The 23060-nt window shown below is 44.5% G+C and overlaps 3 protein-coding genes and 1 pseudogene across 22 annotated transcripts in view; 1 reads left to right on the top strand and 3 right to left on the bottom strand.

Annotated features, from left to right (window-relative positions):
- The first annotated feature begins 636 nt into the window (after positions 1–636).
- LOC144329917 (uncharacterized) lies at positions 637–14930 on the top strand. Of its 4 annotated transcripts, XR_013395656.1 has the most exons (5): positions 1941–2434; positions 3392–3512; positions 7866–7957; positions 12070–12352; positions 13520–14930. XR_013395656.1 is itself a non-coding variant. In XM_077939545.1 (4 exons), exons 1-4 carry the CDS (start codon positions 2347–2349, stop codon positions 11305–11307), a joined length of 375 nt encoding a protein of 124 aa, XP_077795671.1. In that variant the 5' UTR covers positions 2309–2346; the 3' UTR covers positions 11308–14930. The 4 variants fall into 4 exon arrangements, 2 of the variants coding, with proteins under 2 accessions (XP_077795671.1, XP_077795672.1); XM_077939545.1 differs by having other exon boundaries at positions 2309–2434; positions 11234–14930; XM_077939546.1 differs by lacking the exons at positions 12070–12352; positions 13520–14930 and adding an exon at positions 8774–8834 and having other exon boundaries at positions 2309–2434.
- LOC106999197 (F-box and leucine-rich protein 22-like) lies at positions 886–1464 on the bottom strand (annotated as a pseudogene). The gene has a single exon (XR_013395655.1). The product of XR_013395655.1 is annotated as an F-box and leucine-rich protein 22-like (transcript).
- On the bottom strand, positions 886–7936 carry LOC706086 (F-box and leucine-rich protein 22). The gene is made up of 2 exons (XM_001106074.5): positions 4931–7936; positions 886–1996 (listed from the first exon to the last, which is right to left on the bottom strand). Exons 1-2 carry the CDS (start codon positions 5446–5448, stop codon positions 1654–1656), a joined length of 861 nt encoding a protein of 286 aa, XP_001106074.2. The 5' UTR covers positions 5449–7936; the 3' UTR covers positions 886–1653.
- The window catches only part of USP3 (ubiquitin specific peptidase 3), an 88689-nt gene continuing 73647 nt past the window's right edge, over positions 8019–23060 (bottom strand). For 6 of the 16 annotated variants that reach the window (XR_003730916.2, XR_003730913.2, XR_003730920.2 and 3 more), the window contains 6 exons: positions 14191–14309; positions 13805–13918; positions 13609–13676; positions 11196–11908; positions 8734–8869; positions 8019–8438 (listed from right to left, as the gene is read on the bottom strand). Coding sequence is in view for 6 of the 16 variants with exons in the window: in XM_015142357.3 (XP_014997843.1) it covers positions 11743–11908; positions 13609–13676; positions 13805–13918; positions 14191–14309 (467 nt within the window). In the remaining 10 variants the exon portion in view is untranslated. Of the gene's footprint in view, positions 8870–11106; positions 11909–13608; positions 13677–13804; positions 13919–14190; positions 14310–23060 lie in introns of those variants that run through there. The other 10 variants (XM_015142357.3, XM_077938044.1, XM_077938042.1 and 7 more) reach the window with 4 other exon arrangements.

Below are 23060 nucleotides of genomic sequence, written 5' to 3'. Positions count from 1 at the left end.
GAGGCTTCACTCCACCCCCCAATCTCTTGCCAGCAATCCCTAATAGCCCTTGTTACAGCCTGCACTTTTTTCCAAATACTTTCTACCTTTTTTTTTTTTTTCTTTTTTTTTGAGAGGGAGTCTCACTGTGTCGCCCAGGCTGGAGTGCAGTGGCGCGATCTCGGCTCACTGCAAGCTCTGCCTCCCGGGTTCACTCCATTCTCCTGCCTCAGCCTCCCGAGTAGCTGGGACTACAGGCGCCCGCCACCGCGCCCGGCTAATTTTTTGTAATTTTTTAGTAGAGACGGGGTTTCACCGTGTTAGCCAGGATGGTCTCAATCTCCTGACTTCGTGATCCACCGTCTCGGCCTTCCAAAGTGCTGGGATTACAGGCGTTGAGCAACCGCATCCGGCCCTTTCTACCTTCGTATATACCAGTTACCTGTTGTCTCTTCCCCCACTAGAAGGTAAGCTTCATGAGAACAGAAGTTGTCTTTTTCCTTGCTGTTTCCCTATTTAAGCAATGAATTCAGGAACCTGTGAGTAGGGATCAAGCTCCTCTTTCACACAAAGAAACACCTGGCCTTGGATGGGTGAAGGGCTTTATCGCAGCTGGTGCTGGGTGGAGCCGGAGTGTGAGCAGCGCCCATAGTGCTCCTCGCCTCTTCCACCCACCCAGAATCCTCCCCAGTGACCCAGGACCAGGCGGCTGCGGGGAGGCCGAGAGCCTTCACTAAATGTGACGCATCAGTGACTACAGCCCTGAAATTGAAATTGGAAGCCCAGGCTTGTGTTCACGTCCAGCAAATCCAACAGGTGAAAAATCTAGCTTGTCATCAGCTTATAATAGTCCCATTATCAAAAGCTTAGCCAGGGCTGCTGATTTTGCTTTTAAGTGTTTGAGGCTTTTTTTTTTTCTTCCAAATCATTTATTTTTCTCTTATGATATGAGAACAGTAGAAAATATGGATAACTATGCAGTTTATGTAAGCATTCAACAATTGGGAGCGAATTTTCTACAATCCCGAGAGCGGTCACTCCGGGAGCGCATCCGCCCCAAGAAAGGTGGGCAGGCAGCCGCGCGTGCGGGCAAAACCTCAAAGAGGAGCGGCTCGGTGGCTCTTTCTGCCCCTGCTTCCCCTCCTCCTGCTTTACCGAGATCACTACCGGGGGCCCTGGAGACGGCCGTCCCCAGGGCACTCCGGGAGCCGACCGAGTCTCGCGGGGTCGCTCCGCCCGGAGGCTCTCCAGACCCCTGCGCGCGGCAGCCCTGGCCCCAGTCACCCCTGCGCGCAAGCCCGCGAACTCCGAGTGGTCAGGTCCTCCCCACCGAGGTGATTTCGATTCAACGGCGATCGGAGTCCCCGAGAAAGGTGCAGGCGCCTCCCGCCGCCGTGGGGAGCGCACAGCAGAAAGCTTGGGGCGTAAGCAAGAGGGGAAAGGAGGTGGTGTTGAGTGAGAACCAGCCGAGTGTTTTCCAAACATCCATTTAATCTTGGGTTTATCCTATGTATAAAATCTTAACGTGAGGTAGGCTTTCTTATTCCCACTGTGCAGACAGGGAAAATGAGGCTCAGAAGATGCGGTGGTGGTCTGCAAGGTGGAAGAGCTGGGTTCGCAGCCAGGACGGTCTGAGGCTGCGCTCCTTCCCCGGGGGCCGCAGCGGGGCGGCGTCTAGCGCGGCAGAAGCTTGCCGAGGGCCGCGGCAGGCGCGCGCGGGCGCGGGGGCTGGTCGGGCAGCATGGCGGCGCTGTGCTCTGCCCGCAGGGCTAGGCGCGGGCACGCGGCGCGCAGGTGGCGCAGGCCGGCCGCGCTCACGTTGCGGCAGAAGTCCACGTGCAGTGTCTGCAGCGCGCGCCCGTCCGCCGCCACGGCCGCCAGCGTGCGGTTGGTGACGCGCGCGCAGTTCTCCAGGCGCAGTGCGCGCAGGCGTGGGCAGCAGCGCAGCAGGCGGGCCAGGCAGTCGTCGGTGACGTGGCCGCAGCCCGACAGCGTGACAGACGCCAGGTTGGGGCACCTGTGAGGAGAGTGCGGTGACCCGGGGCTCACTGGCTTGTTAAAGCCACCCAACCGCCCCGGGGACTGGGTGGACTCATTTACCGAGGAGGACTCGGGCCCTGCGAGGTGAAGACACTTGGCTGCGATGACACGGCAGGGTTCCACGTCGACTTTCTGGCCGACCCATTTTCCCTGTTCTTTCTGCCCCTGCACCCCACCGTACCTTCATTTGCGTGGGTTCTTGGCTCGTAGCCTCGGGAGCCCTAGTGGGAAGCCCTGACCCCGGCCCAGCAGAGTTCTGGGGCGGCTGTGGACAGAGGGAATGCCGGTTCTGGGAGCCACAGCCCTTGTCTCTTTGTTTCACTCTGGATGTGCTGCCTCGCAGGGGAGCGGTGCGTGGCGACTGACTGCTCCAGTCTAGCTTCAAGCCTGAGGCCCCTGAATGTCCCGGCGGGACGTGAGTGGGAAGAGGGATTTGTTTCCTTGGAGGTGGCTTAGTGACAGGCCCATCCCAACCCTCGAGGCGGTGGGGGCACGCGTCAGCATTGAGTCCGGGTTCAGCTTAGTTGACTAGAGCTGTTTCTGCATCCCCTGGGCCACCAGCCTGGAAAAGGGCAGGGATTGGAGGCAGCTAGACGCAGGCCCTGAGCAGGTACAATCAGGGACATCCACCCAGGTGGCTTGCCCAGAAAGCTTGGGGGAACTCTCTGCTGCAGCCTCACCAGCCCCTCCCAACAAAAAAAAGATCTTGAGCCAAGTTAGACTTGGCTTATCGCCGTGTCAGTCACTCAGAGAGCCTTCGTTTGCTCTGCATGGGGGAATAATGTCTACCACTGGGGTTGGGAGGAGCCTGCAACGGGGCCTTCCACAGGCAGTCATAACCCGCTTTCCCTGGAAACAAACGGGACCAGCCTGCTCCCAGTCCAGAAGGACCGACTAATGGGCTGGGGCCTTGGCTCCGCGCAGCCAGAGGGAGCTAGAGTCTGGACTGGGGAAGCGTTTCCCTTTCCCCGTCAGCACCCCCTGCAGCTCCGTGACTGCCCCTGGCTGGGCCAGCTCAGCTCCTTTGTGCCTGGGGTGGGAAGTAAGGCACTAAAATACGCTGGGCGCAGCCAGGTGTCACACCGAGCCCAGGCCTCCTTCAGGTTCATGCGCCTTCGTTAGTCACCCCGTCAACCTCTGCACCCCTAGTTTTGTAAGTGGAGAAACTGGCCCAGGGAGCTCAAGGGACTGGCCGGTGACTGACTTGCTGTCAAACCCAGGACAGATGTCTGAACCTTGCTGAGCGCCACTTTCTCATTTGTCAAGTGGGAGGAATTGTTACCTTCAAGGTGGTTATAAGGATTAGCTGTTTAAGCCTCAAAGGTGTTGGGTGATCTTTTCCTCTAAGAATCTTGGAATAATTCTGATACAGGGAAAAAACAAAGAGCGGACTGTCTCCCCGCCCAGCCATCCTCAGCCGTTCCTCCCGACCTGAGCCGAGCGCCAGAAGAACCAGATTCGGTAGACGTTCTTCCGTACCTACTGTGTGCCAGGTGCCACTGTGTCATTCTCTTATCGGATAAGAAAAATTTAGCACATTTTACAGAAGGAGAAATGAGGTTGCAAGAGTTTAAATATTTGAGCTGGGATCACATGGTTGGACGAACTGGGTGACCCAGCAGAGCCTTTTGCTTTTTATGTGACAGCAGGGCCCCTTGCTTGATCAGTACAGTGGCCTGGGAGGTCCACTTCACACCTGCAGGTTTGGAGCATTAAGCTCGGTTCTCTTACAGTAAGAATGGGACAATTTCAGGACATGTTCTGCCATTCGCACCCTGCTCCGCCGCCGCCCCGCCGCCCCGCCCCTCGCCATATCACTCTCTAGTCTGATTCTTGGGCCTTGTTAAGCCCATGAAAATGGCCTTGTCCAGTCAGGGCCCAGCCCCAAGTCCATCTTCTGTTTTCTCCCAGCTCAAAAGAAAGGTGGGGTCATGACGCTGTTTCCTTCCACTCCTGTAGTGCTGCCAGCAAATAGCAACTATGAACTTGGGTGGCAGTAAACTGGCTGAGCCTAGTTTTCCATGAGCAGCAGGCCCAGTTTGCTAAGTGATCAAGGGGGTGTTATTCCTCAAAGGCAGCACAGGACTGGCAGAGGCTCAGTGAGAGGCTGGTTGAGTAGCTCCGTGTTCTTGCCTGGGTCACTATACCCATGAGGCTGGGGCCGTGGGGGGAGCCTGGCTTAGTGGTTCAGCGTCTATGTCTGTGTCTGGGGTGGGGTTAGCAGATGAACACAAGATGTACTTGGGATGTACTTATACTAAAATATTATTCACTGTTTATCTGAAATTCCTATTTAACTGGGCAGCCTATATATTTGCTAAAACCTGGCAACCCTAGACTGGGCAAATCACACCACCTCGGGGAGCATCAGTTTGCTAATTTGAGAAATTAGGCTAAGTCACCCTCCTTAGGAGTACTGTGTAACTCAGTAATTCATCTACTCGTGGAGTCTGGTTTGGCTTAGCTGACCCCAGCACCCTGGCTCCCCCACCTCTCCCCTCCGCATCGTTTCCCAGGTCTCGGGGGCTGCTTGCTAGGCCTAAGGGAGGGGTGAGCTGATTGCTGCATCTGGAAGCCTTTTCCCAGAGCCTGACCTTGAAAATCCAGGCCCAGCTGGACCCACCCAGCACTTAATGACTAGCAGTATGGAGGCCCCACTTCTTGGTGTTTGCATGAAGCAGCTCCAGGACCTGTAAGGCTAAGAGGAGGATTAGCAATTGTTTCCCTCTTGATTTTATCATCTCCTGGGGACCATGCTTTGGGCAGGTCTGGATGTCCGCCTTGGGCCTGCCTAGTCTGAGGCACCCCAAAGGTGGAGCCATCTTGGTCTCGTAATTTGCTCTTCCCTGCCCCTCAAGAGGGAAGCCAGAGCTAGCGGGGCCAGCACTGCTCAGGAGGCAAGGTGGCCTACCTGTCGCACACCTGGAGGAGGAAATCATTGACCAGGCTCTCGTGCCGGCTGCAGATGCTTCTCTGGAAGGCACTCTTGAGCCAGTCCTCGATGCTGCACACCTGCACGCGGCTGGAGTGCCAACAGATGGAGAGGCTGCGGAGGGCCGGGCCCAGGAGGAAGTTGTCCTTCTGGAGTTCAGTGAGGGAACGGAAGTGCAGCAGGGACCACAGTGCGGGGTCCTCAAACACGTCGTGGAGCTGGGAGCAGGTCCTGGCGAGGCTCTTCCTGCTGTCCTTGTCTAGGAAGGAGAAGAGGTGCAGCAGGCACTCCCGGTTGAGCTGGGTTATGTGCATGGTGAGCAGTGGCCACATGTGAGTGCAGCTGCAGCCAGGGGACGGGCTGACCTGCCTGCTCTCCTCCTCCCCGGCTTTGGGCCGGTGGACATATATGGTTGAGGAATGGTGTTTATTTTTGGCTAACAACTGGTGCTGCAGCTCTGCGGAGGGGTGAGGGAAGAAAAGCCAGGACCCAGACATACGTGCGGCAGTCTGTGGTTCGGCTTCTGTTCAGAGGGATTGGAGGTCCTGGCAGAAAAGGAGCCTATTGAAGTTACTTTCCTTAAAAGGGATTTTTTTTTCCCTTTAGCTGACAATGGTGTTTAGCGGCAAGCACTTTTGGCTTTTCCCAAGGCATTTTCATTGGCGGTGGCAGTGGCGGTGGCCCGGCCAGCTCCGTCTGGCTTTGCAGTCTCTACTCACGGGGAAGGAGTCTAACTGTAAATGTTAACTGTGTTGATTTTCTAGTACATCAGTGTGGAATCTTTTGCTCCACCCTTACTAGGAAGAAACCTGTGTGTGAAGAGCTAAGGGTGACAGCTGTGAGTTGTGAGCAGAGTACATGGCTGCTGCCTCATTCCTGTGGTTTTGTGCCATACAGTAATTGTCTCCAGGCGAGGCTGGTTGGCCTTCAAGTCCTGCTGCCTGCCACTAGGCAGGGGGATTTTCCCGGCCTCCCCAACAGCTAGATTTTTACCCTGAGTTGTTTCATAAAAGATTTTACTGAAGTAGCTTCTTTCCAAAGTTGTGTGTCTGTGTTTTATTGGTGTTTTGTGGTTGATTGTGTAGTTTTGGTCAAGCAGTACTGAGTGTGTGTTTTAAATTTAAATTTACTTGGCTTTACATTTTCTCACTGGTAAGGCCTTCTACTATGTGTGTATAACCTGTATTTCCCAAAATGTCAGGATGGATGAGGTAGCTCTTAATGTGAAACTGCTTGAAACAATTTTAGTATTTTAGTCCATCTTTGCCTTTAAGTTGACCACACACCATCCGCTCTGAGTGCCCTCTGTTCCCTCTTGGAGAGGCCAGTGGGGCCACCCCTGCGCTCTCTGACTCAACTCTAGGCCAGGTTGCCTGGAGGTACTGTCCTTCCTGGGTACCCGAGGCCTCACGATATGGCAGACCCGTTTCCTCATGCTGCTCCACTCCCAAACCCAGGACCCAAACTTAACTCCCTTCTTTGAATCCCAGGCGTTTTTTGGTTTGCTTGGGGGATGCTGATATGGTGCAGCTGTACAGGCCATGTTCTGCCTAGGCAATAGTGAGAAGAGAACGGTTTTTCCTCTGCCAGCCCAGGGACTACCACCTCAGTGGTTACTTTTGCTTGTTCTCCCATTTGGAACAAGAGGGAATGGGAATCCTTTTGTTTTCCCATAGACACAAATGAAGCAGCCTATGCTGAACACCCACTTCTGGAACTAAGGTTTGGTCAGGGCTGGTGCAGCTTTGCCTTTAAAGGCAGAAGGCAGTCAAGCAAAGAAGAAAGTAGCCATTGTCAGTGGCTTTCCTGAGAAGCCAGCCTCAGCTGGTGCCCCTGTGCCTGCATTACTCCACCGTGCCAAGATGAAGTGCAGCGGGGAGCGGGGGTTCTCTTAAAAACAAACCAAGGAACAGTCAAAAGGAAGCATTTCCCAAGGAAGGTGAGCCAGCTACTGCTGCTATTTCAAGCTCATCGATGTGGTTCTCAATCACAGCTGACACCCTAGTTTAGGCTCTGTCTAGGTGTACTTCTCCACTTAAAATGGATGCTGCAGTGCCACAGGTGGTGTTATTAGAAAGCTGCATTATCTTCACTTTCCCTCCCCAATCCTCCGCAAACCAATGCTTTTCAGAGGGTTGGCCCTTAGGAATAGGTGGTTCTTTCAACTTCTTGCAAGGCCAGAGCAGTACTTGTGCCTTCCACTGAGTAAGAGCCACTGCTTCAGCGTGGCTTCCACGTTGCACTACTGCAGCCCTGCTGGAATGGCCAAAGATTGGCAGGGAGCACATTTAGAGCCTCGCCTCTCTGCTGCCGCTCCAGGTAGGCTGCAGGAAGCATCCTGGACTACCAGGGCCGGGGGGAACACGCTCCTGCATGCTGCAGAGGGTCTGAGGCACAGCCAGAGGAGGTGACGAAGCTCTGCCCCTTTGGCCTTGTCCAGAGCTAGGCGGTTTGGCAGCAGGGACAGCAGCCACGCAGCCTCTGACCAGCACAGCTGCCAAAAGAGAATGTGCCCCATGGAATAAGGATGCATAACAGTTTGAACTGCAGGGACCTGTGTCTTCAATTTTAGAAGACTGACAAGAACAGGCAAAGGACGAATGTCAAAACAGGGTTCCGTCTGCAAGAGGCACGGGGGCAGAGAGGTAGTCTACAGGAACTTAACTGTAAGCAGGATGCTTATTTAACAGTTATTTGCCTGTTTTACCTTAAAAGATGACCAATATCCTTTGCTCAGAACCCCAAAACTCATGCCTCAGGGTACAGTCTAGCTCTAAAGGGGAGGGAAGGGGCCTCATTTTTGTAAGATCAGTAGTCACAAGAGGCTGAGGTGATTTCACTGAGCAAGGGTGAGTGGGACCTCAGGCACCTGACCGCAGGCACTAATCTCCCGGCCATCACTTTGCCCGTACAGGTCACTTCATCCTGTTCCAGGTACAGCAGCTCCAAATCGTGGGGATTCTGTAAGATCTTCCTACCTGTTGACTGAGGAGGCCCACAAGTTGAGTAAGTACATCATCATTTATGTGGCTCCACTGAAAAAAGGTGTTCAGAAATAAGTCAAAAGGAAAGAGAACAGACTTTTAATGATACTTTTTAAAACAGTTCAGGTTGGTGAAGCAGAAAAGGGATGTGATTACAATTTAAATGAATCAGTCACTTGCACAATTAATCTTCTTGGCATCATACACACTGGGTTTTAATGGAAAATGATGACATCACAGCATGACCAACGCTCATGGAAGGCAGTCTAGAGTCCATCACACTCACACCTGAGGGGGAAGGCATTGCACCCACTGACGAGACGCAGAGACCTTGGACTACAGACGACAGCACATGCCCACTTTTTCCTCGCCTGCCTATGGCTACTCCTAGTCACCTGGGCCCCAGGCCTTGGCTGCAGGAACGGAGTTTTTCCATGGGCTTTTCCAGGGCCCAAGTGAAGAGGCCACTTCAGCAACAGAGGGTACAGGAGAGAGTTCAGGGGCTGGTGGAGATTAAAGTGGGAGAAGTGTATCTAAATAGACTTATGTACACTAAACCAATGAAGGAGAGGTTTGGCTTTAAGAAATAAATATGTCCCCAACCCCAGAAACCAAGCTGCTGAGTAGGTTCCACAGGTGAGATACACATTTAACACTCACTCTGGGCCAGTATACTTGACTGGTTTAATTCTAGCATATTTGTCATCACTATACACTGAGTAGAATACAGTGGATAAGCAAAGGTTTCTCCACCATGGAGAGAGATTTGTGTTGCCACAAACTGTTTCTATCACCCACCTGTGTGGGAGGACTTCTGAGAAAGTTTTCTTGTTCCAAGGAGCCATGTGACTCAGTGCGAGGCCCTGCCTCAGCAGAAGCTCTGAGCGAGAAGCCACATATATTGCTGGAGACAACATGGCACACGGGAAAAGCCCTGAAGAGCACAAAAGATCAGCTTTCAAAATAGGTGTGGTAAGGCTACACAGTTAAAAATTAAAATACAATAGGCACATTTACATCACTGGTGTTCAAGTGCACAATTCAAATGGATCCAATCACTTTTCTAAAGAATCTTCATACCATTCAAACGCTTCTGTTCAAGTAAAACCAACCAATAAAAACAAATTCAGAGAGAAGACGTGTTCATCTCTTAAGCCAACAGCATCACCTGTCTGAAGACCACTCTGCCCGACAAAGTAGTCCAATGTTGCTAAAGTTCCATTTGGTATAAAAATACAGCTTTTTTTCACCATCAACTCTGCCCAGGCCCTTACTGTTCAACAGCTGCCCATTCAGAGACTGAAGATGGAAGGATCAATGCTAGAGGTTTCAGCTGTCTACCTTCTAAGCAAAAGAGCCCGGATTCATAGGAGATACTTCGCACGATCACAGGAGACACTCACATTTTAGGTTCAATTAGATGTGGTGTTAATGTGTGATACATCAGATCAGGTTGGAGCTGTCATTTTTGTAGATCAGAACTCGTCAAATAGCAGAGTTTCATACAGTTTAACCTAATGTAATTTAGCACTGTAAATTAACTTAAGCACACATTTCCCTATTATCTTTTAGGACTCCAAGTTGTAAGACCTAAACATGATGGCAAAGCTTTATTCTTTGGAGTGAAAATTTAGAGCAGCACTGTCCTACGCTGTCTGCGGGTGCTGAGCACTTGAAATGTGGCTAGTGTGACTGAAGGCACTGAGTTTCTAATTTCAATTTCAATCACATGTGGCTAGGGGCCATTGTACTGGATGATATAAGTTTACACATAATTGCAATTTGCTCCTTGTCATCTTAAAGCGTTTAGCAGATGTGTTCTGGGAAGATGTGGGATTTATCCAGTTAATATTAAAATGGAAATGAAGCTACATCTGATCCCACAACTTCAGATACCCAACCTGAGGGAAAGCCATCAGACTGTTCTTACATTCATAAACTTAAAAATAAAAAATGATCAAGATGTTTTTAATAGAACAGGCTGGGTGTGGTGGCTCATGCCTGTAATCCCAGCACCTTGGGAAGCCAAGGCGGGTGGATCACTTGAGCCCAGGAGTGCAAGACCAGCCTGGGCAACATGGTGAAACCCCATCTCCAGTAAAAATATTAAAAATTAGCTGGGTGTGGTGGTGCCAGCTACTTCGAGGCTAAAGTGGGAGGATAGCTTGAGCCTGGGAGGTTGAGGCTACAGTGAGCTGTGATCATGCCACTGCGCTCCAACCTGAGGGACAGAGTAAGACTCCATCTAAAAAAAGAAAAAAAAATGTCTGAAAGTTTTATTGGCTTAATACAAGATACATTTTGTTCCTTGTGGAGAATTGGTAGGCTACATCTACCAACGCCCCCACAACCAAAAAAAAAAAAAAAATCAAAGGACTGTCTTAGAACACTTGTAGAAACTACAACTGCTTTCTTTAATTGGAATTCTGTTTCCAAATTTGAATTTGAGTTAAATCTATTTTTTAAAAACAAAACTGGCTGGGTGTGGTGTGTTGAGGTGGGCAGATCACCTGAGGTCAGGAGTTCGAGACCATCCTAGCCAACGTGGTAAACCCCTGTCTTTACTAAAAATCCAAAAAAAAAAAAAAAAAAAAAATAGCCAGGTGTAGTGGTGGGCACCTGTAATCCCAGCTACTCAGGAGGCTGAGGGTGCAGTGAGCTGAGATCATGCCACTGCACTCTAGCCTGGGCAACAGAGCGAGATTCTTGTCTCCAAAAAAACCCCCAAAAAACAAAATGAAAACTCTCCTTACTCAAAATGAGAATACTTTCAACTTCTCCTCTCAGGATAGGCCAGTGAGAGGTGTTAAAACCCAGAGCAGCAGAGATTCTAGATGTCCTCCGGTGGAAGCACACCCCCAGTGATAAACTGAAGTGCAGGTGATAAGCCAAGTAAATCCCAGAGGCTCACACCTCAGACTCAGGTGCCAAACACAAGGAGTAAGTCTAAAATGGACATGCCGTGACTTCCAGTGCTACAACTAAGGGGGAATGAGAGACTGATTCAAAAAGGAGGCAGACGCCATGGCTTTACCTCACTGTAACACCTATACCATGTCAGTGAGTCACAACATTTTTTTAAACATTACATGTATTTGGTCTTTACTCCCATCTTACCTCCCCGCAAACAAGTACGCCCCAAAACCAAAAAACCAACAAAGACAGTAATTCTTGTATTTGCAGGACAAGTACAACTGAACCAACAAATTTATTTAGTTAGTGCTGATAAACAGCAGCCTTGAGAGACAAGCAGTAATTACCTGGTCTACTTAATGATGCCCTTTGTTATCTTTTACAGGCAAAAAGAATGATTACTCAGCAGTCACTGTGAAATTTTGTGGGCCACAAGTTGTGTGCACACATGATCCTTGATTTAGAGACAACCTGATCTCCATTACAGCTGTGAAAAGACAGCAGGCAGTTGTGTCACTCTTCACAATAAGGAACATATCTTGCTTTCAGCATGTGAGAGGAACAAAAGCATTGATGTAAATGTGCCTCATAGTGAGAACTGAAAACATTAACATAAAATAAAAAAGTCAAATAAGACTAAGTTCTTAAAACTACATATAAAAATTGAATTATTACAACTAAAGCAGCAAATCAAAACGTCTGCTGAGGTTTTCTGGTAGAACAACAACAAAATTAGTTGGTGCCCATGTTCAGTAACTCACTACCATTGACAAAACTAAACCCAAAATAGGAAATTGAAAAGTGCATAATGAAATTAAATCTTGGATCAAGTATTTGTGGAAAACTGGAAATGTTTCTCTGGTATGGTTGATGAATGATGATTTGGAGGAGGTATTAAAGTTTATCTGATCCAGCTTTGGCCTGGCGTTCCACGTAGAAAAGGATGTAGGCCTTTGCCTTCACCACAGTCTCCTCGTCAGTCAGTGTTACAGTACTGTCATTGAAGTGGAACCAGCGGCCTTCGTGAGTTGCGTATGCTGTGTAATGTCCAGAACCAACCCTGTAAAGGCAAAAGACCAAAGGAAAAAAAGACCTCAGAAATCACAAAAAGACCTGTAAACTACATAATGTTAGATTTAAATTTTAGTAAGAATACATCCTAGACTTTTGATTTAAGATGCTTACTAAACTCATGTTTTTACCTTCCTCCAAACTGACCAGAAATCGAGGGTTTGCTACAATGCAAAGCAGATGGCCCTGGACTAATGGAGAAAATACAGAGGAGGAACTCTCAACCTAACGAGCACAGGTCAAGGCCTATGGAAACATGGAAAACTACGTACCAGGTTTTCTCATCAGAATCTTAGGAAAAAACTAAGCTTAACAAAGAAGGGCACCCTTCTCTGACACCGTGGTCATCGGGGCTCTCCCGGATCAGCATGACCCACCCACTCACACACGGAACCTTAGAGTCAGCCCTCCAAGAAAGACAGAAGGCCTGCAGGTAGAACAGACCTTCGTAACTGCCAGCAAAACCCTATTTAAACAATAAAGATCCATCTCATCATTTACTATGATTCAGAATAAACCACCAAAACCAAATTTTAAAAATATTTAAGCCTTTTGCATGCCTACAAAATCAAATTTTTGAGAGGAAAGAAATACCAGGAAGAACAAGTAAAGCGATCAACCCTGAGGAATTGAATGCAGAAAACCTAGGGGAACTTTAAATTTTTTAATTAGTGCTAATAGTTTCAAAAAGATAGTGCAATCATAAAACAAGAATAGGCTGTTATGAAAAAGTTGTCAGAAAAATGTGATTGATGTAATATAAATATTTCATGGAGGAGCTAATCTTTTATTTGGATACAGATGAAACCCAAATTGGTGATTTGGAAAAGTAGGCCATGGCAGTCCTTAGAAACAGAGACAGAAATCATTAAAGAATATTTAAGACATGTGGAAGAGAGATCCAGGAAATTCACTATGCATATAATAGGAAGGTACAGAGAACAAAGAATGGGTTCAGACCTACAGTATAAACATTTTCATGAGCTGAAGGCACCAAACTAAAAGTGTCCCTACCAACTGCCAAGCAGGAATACATTTGATGATGTTTAAGTCCAAAGATAGAGGATCCTACATACTTCCAAAGGGAAAAAAGCCATGCGCCTATAAAGTAGTGAGAATCAGACTTGTCCTTCATAACACTATGTGAGTGTAGATGTTACTTTATTGATCTCACAGCTGTGCGGGAAAAGGATTTTCAACATGGATAGTCGTTTGCACACATATAGTAGTCTTAAGTTTGAAGGTAGAATAGCAACTCTCAGACCAAAAACCAGGTTAGACCCCTAATACAAACTTTTAGGGAAAAAAAATAGTGTTATTTAATAAGACTTAAAATGAATCTTTACAGTAGATGACATGGAGTAAGTTATTCCAAATAATTTCCCCTCTTGCCCCATTTAAATTTCAATTGGTAAAGAAATAAGCAACTTTGGAGTCTGTGGACAAATAGACTGGGTTCTAAATACTGGGTTCAAATGAACCATTCTCCATTTCACTTTTATTTACCTTCCCTTAAGGCTTCACAACATCATCTCAAGAGTACTCTTCTACAGCAAAACTGAAGGAAATTTCACCTACTTTATCTGAATCCATTTTTTAGGGAGAAATATCAAGAGTGGTACAAAACTGCAGGTCATTAGGCTGGCCACCAGGTATTCCCACCCACCAGAAGCTAGCTGTTGTACTCACCCGGAACCATGGTGCACCACCACAGCGGCGAGGTCATACAGGCAGCTCTCCGGGCCACTGTTCTCAGGCTACAGAACAAGGAAGAAGGAGCAGTGGTCAATGACATCAGTATGTCAATGACCTCTAACCTCTCCGTGTGATGACAATCTTACTGAAGAGCCATTTTTTCACCATGCTAAAAAGGTAACCACCTTACCTCTAGTAAGTAGCATTTCATGTCTAGGCCTCTCAATGGAAATTCTACATATGTATCAACTTTATTTCTTAAATATGCTGTCCAGTGAAATCTTTTCAAATGTAAGCATAGCACCTGGAGGACAGAGATGAGGTCAAAGATTGTGAACACCTAAGTTACTTTTCAAAGTTTGATACTACTATCAGTTCAGTAAATAACATTTTAGCTGCCCTCTCAATCATTCTTCCATGCATACCTTATGCATTCATTCTGTAAAGGGTTTAGCTTTTACTGAAAATCCTAGAGACATACAGAACAGTTCACATAGTGTAAAGTTATAGACATAGTCTTAGCAGTCAAGCATTTTTCCCTTGAAATTGCTTCGTAACTCAAAATTCAACACTCACCTTGGGTAGTTTTTGAATCCAAAACTTTTTTGTGGACTTTTGTTTCTTTTTGCATTTATGGCACATATATAACTCTGTCTCATCAAGTTCTTCTAAGTCAGTAAAACTGCGAAGACAATCTAAACAAATTGATTTTGGCAGCATTAAAACAAGATACCTTTTATAGAGCCAATGTACTGTAGAAAAAAGACTGAACTTTGAAGCTGAATGACGCAGGTTTAAAATCTCAGCTTTATTAGCTATACGACCTTAGAAAAGTTAACCTTTCTCAGTTGCAAACTGGAGACAAAAAATAATACCTACTTTGAAGAACTATTGTAAGGGAGACAAATAACATGTGTAAAGCACCTGGCATCATGCCTGACATCTGGTGATCAATTGTGTTGGTTTTACTATTAATGAAAATTCATCTGGATAATTCTGATAAAATGGTTTCCTGATGAATTTAAAGTTTCAATTGTGGTTTTCTGTCAATATGTTACATGATAGAGGACAAAGCTCCAAGCTCATAAAAAAAAAAAAAGTCAAATTTAGATCATTTAAAAATCAACATAGATCACAGAAGGCTATGCTATCAACATTCTCTGTTCAGACTCTGTACTCTCAGTTCCTAGATAAATCACAGCTACATTTTTTTTTCGTTTAAAGATGTAATTGTGTAACCTGGGGTTTAGTAAACTACAGCCCTAAAACATCCAGCCAGCCACCTGGTTTTGTAAATAAAGTTTCACTGGAACACAGCCATGCCCATTTGTTTACATTACTGTCTGGCTGCTTTTACACTACACCAAACTGAGTCACTGGGGCAGAGATCTTATGTGGTGCAAAGCCTAAAACACAGCAAGTCCTCACTTCATGTCATGACAGGTTCTTGAAAAATGTGACTATGTGAAGCAATTTTTTTCTCATCAATGTTATAACTAAACGTTAAAGGAAACTGTTACTGGAGGAGCTGCTGTATGTCATTTTGCTTTAAACTTGCAGTTTCCAAGAAATTACTGATGACATTAAATGAAGACTTACTGTATTTACTCTCTGGCCCCTTTGCCAATTCCTGATGCAATCAGATATTCATAAATCTATATAAAACGCACGTTATTCTGTAGAAAAATATGAATGCCTATGGACCCCACACTTGGATTTTCTCGAGTACTCAAGGAGCCAGGGTTTCTGTGCATGGCCTCTCCTAGAGTTGTGCAGTGGGCAACCTGTGCGGCCATGTGCTTCTTACCAAAAATAATTCCCCTTCCTCTGCCCAGAAGTAGCCATTATCCTGACTTTTATGTTAATCATTTGTCTTTACAGAGCATGTATGTATCTTTAATGTATTAGTTTACAGTTGGGTAGCAAGCAGAAACCTAGCTGTGTACAGAAAAGCACTCTTGTCTCTGTACTCAAGTTTCCAAGCCATAGTCAGCCTTTGTGTCTGTGACAGTAGCAGACGGCGCCCTTTCAGGGAAAGTTAGTGGAGGCAAGGTGTGGCAGAGGACTAGACAAAAGTCTTGAATATGCCTTTGTTGCCTGATCCCAGTACCTAGAAGGCACATCCTACGCCTGCCTCCCTACAACTCAATTCTCACTTCTTTCTTTGAACCTTTCTCGACCTCCAGTGGACAGTTACCATTCTTTCCTCAATTTTCCACAAATACTAGAATTGCCAACCTGCTCAACCTGCTATTTTATGTCAAGGATGGTTCCTGGGAAAGGATATATTATATTTTGACATTACATTTCCTGAAGAAAGTCTCAGACTCTACACTCAAACTTGCAAATAGAGTGATGTTGTTCTCAGGAGCCTCCCAAGTCCCACATCTCTGGCTACAAAGAGCACTAACTACACAGCAGACTGGCTGGCTGGCACTGATAATCCCTTCAGACTGATCACTATGGTGCTTGTGAGCTCTGCAGGTGAAGTCATAGATGCTTTCATCAGCAAGTATTTGTTACATCATGTAAAAAGCTATGGCCTTGGCGGGGACAGGGCGGGTCATAGGGAGAATAAGAAACGAGGAAAGGAAACAGAATTTTCCACATTTAAAATCATCATTTGAACACTCAAACTAGAAAAAGGAGAACTTCAACATGACAAAGGCCATATATGAAAACCCACAGTGAACATCACACTCAATAGTGAAAGACTGAAAACTTTTCCTCTAAGATCAGGAAAACAAGGATGCTTACTTTTGCCACTTCTGTTCAACATAATATTGGAAGTTTTAGCTAAAGCAACTAGGTAAGAAAAAAAACATCCAAAATGAAAAGGAAAAAGTATAATTATCTCTGTTGACAGATCACATGATCTCATGTAAAAAACCCTACAGTTACAAAAAAATTAACTGTGCCTGAAAGCTATGAAATGTTGCTGAAAGAAATTTTAAAAGACATAAAGACATCCTGTGTTCATGGATAGGAAGACTCACTATTGATGTCAGTTCTTCCCAACTTCATCTATAGATTCAGTGCAATCTCAAACCAGCAAATTATTTTGTGGATGGTGACAAAATTAAAGTTTATTATGGAAAGGCAAAAGACCAAGAATAGCAAATACAACATTGAAGAAGAACAAAATTGAAAGACTGATATTACCCAACTTAACTTATTACAAAGCTATAGTACCAAGACAATGTGCTGGCGAAAGAAAGAAAACAGATCAGTGGAAGAGAATAGAGCACCCAGAAATAGACTCATACAAATATAGTCAACTGCCTTTGACAAAGGAGCAGAGACAATACAATGGAGAATGGATAGTATTTTCAACAAATGGTACTAGAACTGGACATTCACAGGCCAAAAAAAAAAAAAAAAATCTAGACACAGACCTTTTATTCCCTCCACAAAAACTATTAAAATAGATCAAAGGTATAAAACTTTCAGAACACAGGAAAAAATCCAGATGACCTTGGGTTTGGCAATGGCTTTTTAGATGCAACACCAAAGGCATAATCCATGAAAGAAGGATTTATAAGTTAGACTTCATTACAATTAAAAATTTTTGCTCTGTAAAAGATACTCTCAAGAGAATGAAAAGACAGGATACAAAATCAACATACAAAAGTTAGTTGCACTGCTACACACTGACAATGTATTCATTGTTAGGTATTTCCAAAAAGGAAATTAAGATAATTTCATTTATAGTAGCATCAAAAAGAATAAAATACTTAGGAATACATTTAAGGAGACAAAAGACTTATACCTGAAAACTACAAAACATTGCTGAAATAAAATTTTAAAGACATCCTGCATTCATAGATTGGAAGACTTGATGTTGTTAACATGATTATTACTACCCAAAGCAATCCACAGATTCAGTGCAATTCTTATCAAAATCCCAATAGAAATTTTTGCAGAAATAGAAAACCCATCCTAAAACTCACATGGACTCTTAAGGAATCCTGAATAGCCAAAACAATTTTGAAAAAGAACAAAAAAGTTATAGGACTCACACTTTTGATTTTAAAACTTACTACAAAGGTACAGTAATCAAACAGTATGGCACTGACATAAGAACAGACATACAGACCAATGAAATAAACTCTTACATATACAGTCAACTGATTTTTGACAAGAATGACAAGACTACTCAATGGGGAAAGGACCATCTTTTCAACAAATGGTGCTGGGGAAACTGGATATCAACATGCAAAAGAATTAAGTTGGACAGTTACACCATATACAAAAATTAAAATAGATCAAAGGTCTGAAACGTAAGTCTTAAAACTATAAAACTCTTAGAAGAAAACATAGGGAAAAAGCTCCATGACATTAGATTTGGCAATGATTTTGATATGACACCCAAAGCACAGGCAACAAAAGAAAAAATAGATAAGCTGAACTTTATCAAAATGAAAAAATTGTGTATTAAGGGACACTATAAAGAGAAACCACAGAATGGGAGAAAAATATTTGCAAATCATGTATCTGGATAAGGGATTAATGGCCACAATATATGAAGAACTCCTAAAACTCAACAACAAACTGATTCAAAAATGGGCAAAGGACATTAATAGACATATCTCCAAAGAAGCACAAATGACCAATAAACACATAAAAAGATGCTCAACATCACTAATTACTAAACTCAACGACAACAACAAACTGATTCAAAAATGGGGAAAGGACTTTAATAGACTTTTCTACAAAGAGGCACAAATGACCAACAGACACATAAAAATGTTCGACATCACTAATTACTAGGGAAATGCAAATCAAAACCATAGTGACATACTACTTCACAGTTACTAGGATGGCTGTTATTTAAAAGACAAAAACAAAAGCAGAAAATAACGTGTTAGCTAGAAAGTGGAGAAATTAAAACCATTGTACCAGCCAGGTACGGTGGCTCATGCCTGTAGTCCCAGCACTTTGGGAGGCTGAGGCGGGTAGATCACGAGGTCAGGAGATCGAGACCATCCTCGCTAACATGGTGAAACTCCGTCTCTACTAAAAATACAAAAAATTAGCTGGGCGTGGTGGCAGGTGCCTGTAGTCCCAGCTACTTGGGAGGCTGAGGCAGGAGAATGGCATGATGAACCTGGGAGGTGGTGGTTGCAGTGAGCCGAGATCACACAACTGCACTCCAGCCTGGGCAACAGAGCAAGACTTCATCTCGAAAAAACAAACAAAAAAACCGTTGTACCTTGCTGGTGGGAATGTAAAATGGTATAGCCACTGTAGAAAAATTTGGCAGTAACTCAACAAGTTAAACAGAATTATGATCCAGCAATTCCACTCTTAGGTATATACCCAAAAGAACTGGAAGCAGGAACTTAGATACATGTACACCAGTGTTCATAGCAGCATTATTTGTAATAGCCAAAAGGTGGGAACAACCCAAGTGTCAACAGATGAATGGATGAACAGAATGCAGTCTATACATACAGGAGAATATTAAGCCTCAAAAAGGAAGTAAATTCTGAGATATGCTACAACATGGATGAACCCTGAAAATATGCTAAGTCAATCACAAAGGGATAAATACAGTATGATTCCACTTAATATGAGGTGCCTAGAATAGACAAAATTCAGAGTGTAGAATATGAGTTACTGAGAATAAGAGAGGAAAAATAATGAGTTACTGTTTAATGGGTACAGAGTTTCTGTTTAGGATGACAGAAATTTTTAGAAGTAGTAATGGTTGTATAATATTCTGGGTATGCTAAATGCCACTGAATTACACACTTAAAACAGTTAAAATGTTACATTTTATTCTATGTATATTTTACGACAATTTTTTAAAAAATTGTTTTAAGAGACAAGGTCTTCCTCTGTCACCCAGCTGGAGTGTAAAATAGCTCACTGCAGCCTCAAATTCCGAGGCTCAAGCAATCCTCCCCAGTAGCTGAGATTACAGGCGTGAGCCACTGTGCCTGGCTTTTTTTTTTTTTTAAATAATTGACAATATCTGCTTGAAACTTTCACAGGCAAATAAGAGGGCAGGGAGAATATGATGACTCCGAGATACTGTCACCCCAGCCTCTCCATCCCATTAGCCAGATGGTTGTAAGATTCACCAGCAAGACATTGTTGCCCATGCTACCTAGCCGCACAACACTGAGAAGGAGAAACGCCTCAACAGCCGAGAAGTCTTTTTCCCCTATATTTAACCTGTACAGACCCACTTTCTGAAGGGGTCTCCCCATGTGTGGAAGCATGGGGTCATTCAGAGAGGGCTACTACTGAGTTGGTGGGTGGTATTCTAAATCTCCTTTAGTAACTATTTAGAACCTTTAATTTCAGGAATTTGATACCCTGAGGAGCACTGAGATTACTGAAAGAATGTATCAACATTTCACAGTAACTCATCTGCATTTATGTGAAATGCACATAAATACTACACTGCTCTCTTGTTCCTTCTCCCTGCCAGGCAAAGCCCCTGCCATCACCCTGCTCCTTTTCTGAAACCAAAGCGCCTCTCACAGCCTCCCTTCCTGTCCTCATCTTCTCTCCAACGCAAAGGAGGTTCTTTATGCCTTCTCCTAGCATCTTCTTGCTTTCCAACATTTTCTTCCTCCCTGCCTTTTTGAGCTGCTTAAACTTACAAGGTGACCATGTAGTGGTCTCCCTGCTGATTGATGCACAAGATAATGGAGAGTTAGTCCTTTTCATCTAAGGCCATGTGAGATACCAAAAAGGAATAGACACAGTCAGGTCAGGCCCATAAGATGATTCATAAAGAGGCAATATAAGCTGAGCCTGGTTTTTCAAACCCTCAGTTTAAAAAATGATGGCGCCACCTAACTGCCTTGAGAACCCCTCTCTGTTCTCCGTGCTGTTACAGCCTGCCAAGAGGTGGGGACATCCTCAGGATCCCAGCTGAAGCAGAAGGTAAGGAGACTGTTGTGCCCAGGGGGGCCTCCTGGGGAGTTCCATAAGGAAGTGCTATTATAGTAAACCCTAGTTGGATTAGTAGAGAACAATCTGCGCTACCACTGTCATCTCTTCATGGGTTTTAAAAAGTTTATTGAGCATCCCTGGAAACCTGTGCCTATTTGTAATCCTCAGCCTCCCACAGTGCTGGGATTACAGACATGAGCCACCATTCCCGGCCCTAAAAAAACAACTTTTAAATCACAGTTTTTAAACATAAAATTTCTGAACTACAGTATGTCTGGATGATAAGCTTATAAGGGATGTGTATGCTCCTCTTCTTTTTTGAGTTTTCTCCAAATTCCTAAATGAATATATGCATAAAGAAAACCATTATTAAAACATATAGGCCAGGCGTAGTGGCTCACGCCTGTAATCCCAGCACTTTGGGAGGCTGACGTGGGGGACCATTTGAACCTAGGAGTTCAAGACCAGCCTGGGCAAAAGGGCGAAACACTGTGTCTAAAAACATACAAAAACTGGCAAGCATGGTGGCATGTGCCTGTAGTTCCAGCTACTCAGGAGACTGAGGTGGGAGGATCACTTGAGACTGAGCCATGATCCTGCCACTGCACTCTAGCCTGGGCAATAGAGTGAGACCCTGTCTTTAAAAAAAAAAAACATGGGCCAGGCACAGTGGCTCACACCTGTAATCCTAGCACTTTGGGAGACCGAGGCAGGCGGATCACGAGTTCAGGAGTTTGAGACCAAACCAATATGGTGAAACCCTGTCTCTACTAAAAATACAAACAAACAAACAAACAAAAAATTAGCTGGGTGTGGTGGCGTGCACCCGTAGTCCCAGCTACTCAGGAGGCTGAGGAAGAAGAATCGCTTGAACCCAGAGGTGGAGGTTGCAGTGAGCCAAGATTGCACCACTGCACTCCAGCCTGGGCAACAGAGCAAGACTCCATCTTAAAAAAAAAAACCACACACACACACACACACACACACACACACACACAAAACCAACACACACATACATATAAACGCATGAACACATATTTCTTTAAGAGGAAGACTATCTGATATAACATACCCTTAAACATTCACAGATTTGGCAACTATTTTAACTATTTGAAAAGCCTGAATGACCCTGAAATGTACTTCAGTTCAATATTTTGCAGCAGCATGAGTGTGAATTTCACCTCAGAGCTCACATGTGGAAGCGAATCATATGGCCAGTAAAGAGTCTATTAGCAACCAGGCATGGTGGCTTAACGCCTGTCATCCCAGCACTTTGGGAGGCCGAGGCAGGCAGATCGCTTGAGGTCAGGAGTCCAAGACCAGCCTGGCCAACATGATGAACCCCATCTCTACTAAGTACAAAAATTAGCTGGGCATGGTGGCACGTGCCTGCAATCCCAGCTACTCAGGAGGCTGAGACAGCAGAATCGCTTAAACCTGGAGGTTGCAGTGAGCCAAGATCGTGCCACTGCACTCTAGCCTGCATGACAGAGCAACACTCCATCTCAAAAACATAAATAAATAAAAGAATCTACTAGCTAGTAAATAAAAGAATCTACTAGCTATCCAGTGTTCACATTTCAGTAAGGATCTGAGGAAGCTGCTTAATGTTTCATTTGTACTTTACCGCATTTCCTAAAAGAAAAAATAAATATATACTTATATAAATATTAAAATAATATATAAGTATATATGCTTATAATATATTCATATATATATATATGCGTACCAGTTTCTGAAACTCTTAAGATTCTCAAAGATTTCAGGGCATATATTTCACAACTGTCAGTCTTCCACATGATATAAACTGTTAAAATAGCATCTCTATGGAAAGCAGAAAATAAAGCTAGTTTGTTGAAGTTATTAGATCAACTTTATATACTATATAAATTTAATTTAGCAAAGCAGTAGTTTGGAATTATACATTAAGTTAATATGCATTTTTTACTCTCCCCCAAGTAGGTATTATAAAGGTGATACACACTGGTTAAAACAAATGAAAAAATAATGCAGTTCCATTTCCCTCCTGAATCTCACTTCCCTGAGATAATCACTGTGAACAGCACAGTATATGCTGTTTAAGAATTTTAGCACCCATATGTTTTTTATCTTACACAAATGGAATTATTCCACACACATACTTCCATGGACAGTTTTTTACTACACAATATTTTGTAGCTATGTTTCTATGGCGTAGTTATTGGTCAACTTTATCTTTCTTAATTGTCACATAATACAATTTATTAAACCAGTGCCCTACTGGTGAACATTTAAATTGTTTGATTTTTTTCAATAACAAAGAGTGTTTCAATTAAAATCTTTTACACATATTATTGTCCACCCTTGTAAGTGAAATTAGTATGTCTAAGGAAATGCTTATTAAAAATGGTGATCACTACCCTCCAAAAACAATCATGCCAATTTATACTTCTAACACCAACACGAGTGTCCTCTTCCACTGACATCCATCTTTATCCTTTTCATCAATCTTGTTTTACATTTTCTTGAATATGAGGATTAACACTTTTTAGATGTTA

The sequence above is a fragment of the Macaca mulatta genome, chromosome 7, assembly GCF_049350105.2.
Source record: "Macaca mulatta isolate MMU2019108-1 chromosome 7, T2T-MMU8v2.0, whole genome shotgun sequence".
Lineage (NCBI taxonomy): Eukaryota > Metazoa > Chordata > Mammalia > Primates > Cercopithecidae > Macaca > Macaca mulatta.
Note: the sequence above shows the minus strand (reverse complement) of the source record. Positions and strands in the feature narration are given on the sequence as shown.

Coding starts and splice junctions, on each gene's coding strand:
- LOC144329917 (XM_077939545.1), top strand. CDS start 2,347: ATGTGCTGCCTCGCAGGGGAGCGGTGCGTGGCGACTGACTGCTCCAGT. Junction 3,513..7,865: donor CCGTACCTACTGTGTGCCAG/GTGCCACTGTGT, acceptor TTGCCCGTACAG/GTCACTTCATCCTGTTCCAG. Junction 7,958..11,233: donor TGAGGAGGCCCACAAGTTGA/GTAAGTACATCA, acceptor TATCTTTTACAG/GCAAAAAGAATGATTACTCA.
- LOC706086 (XM_001106074.5), bottom strand. CDS start 5,448: ATGTCTGGGTCCTGGCTTTTCTTCCCTCACCCCTCCGCAGAGCTGCAG. Junction 1,997..4,930: donor CTCCTCCAGGTGTGCGACAG/GTAGGCCACCTT, acceptor CTCTCCTCACAG/GTGCCCCAACCTGGCGTCTG.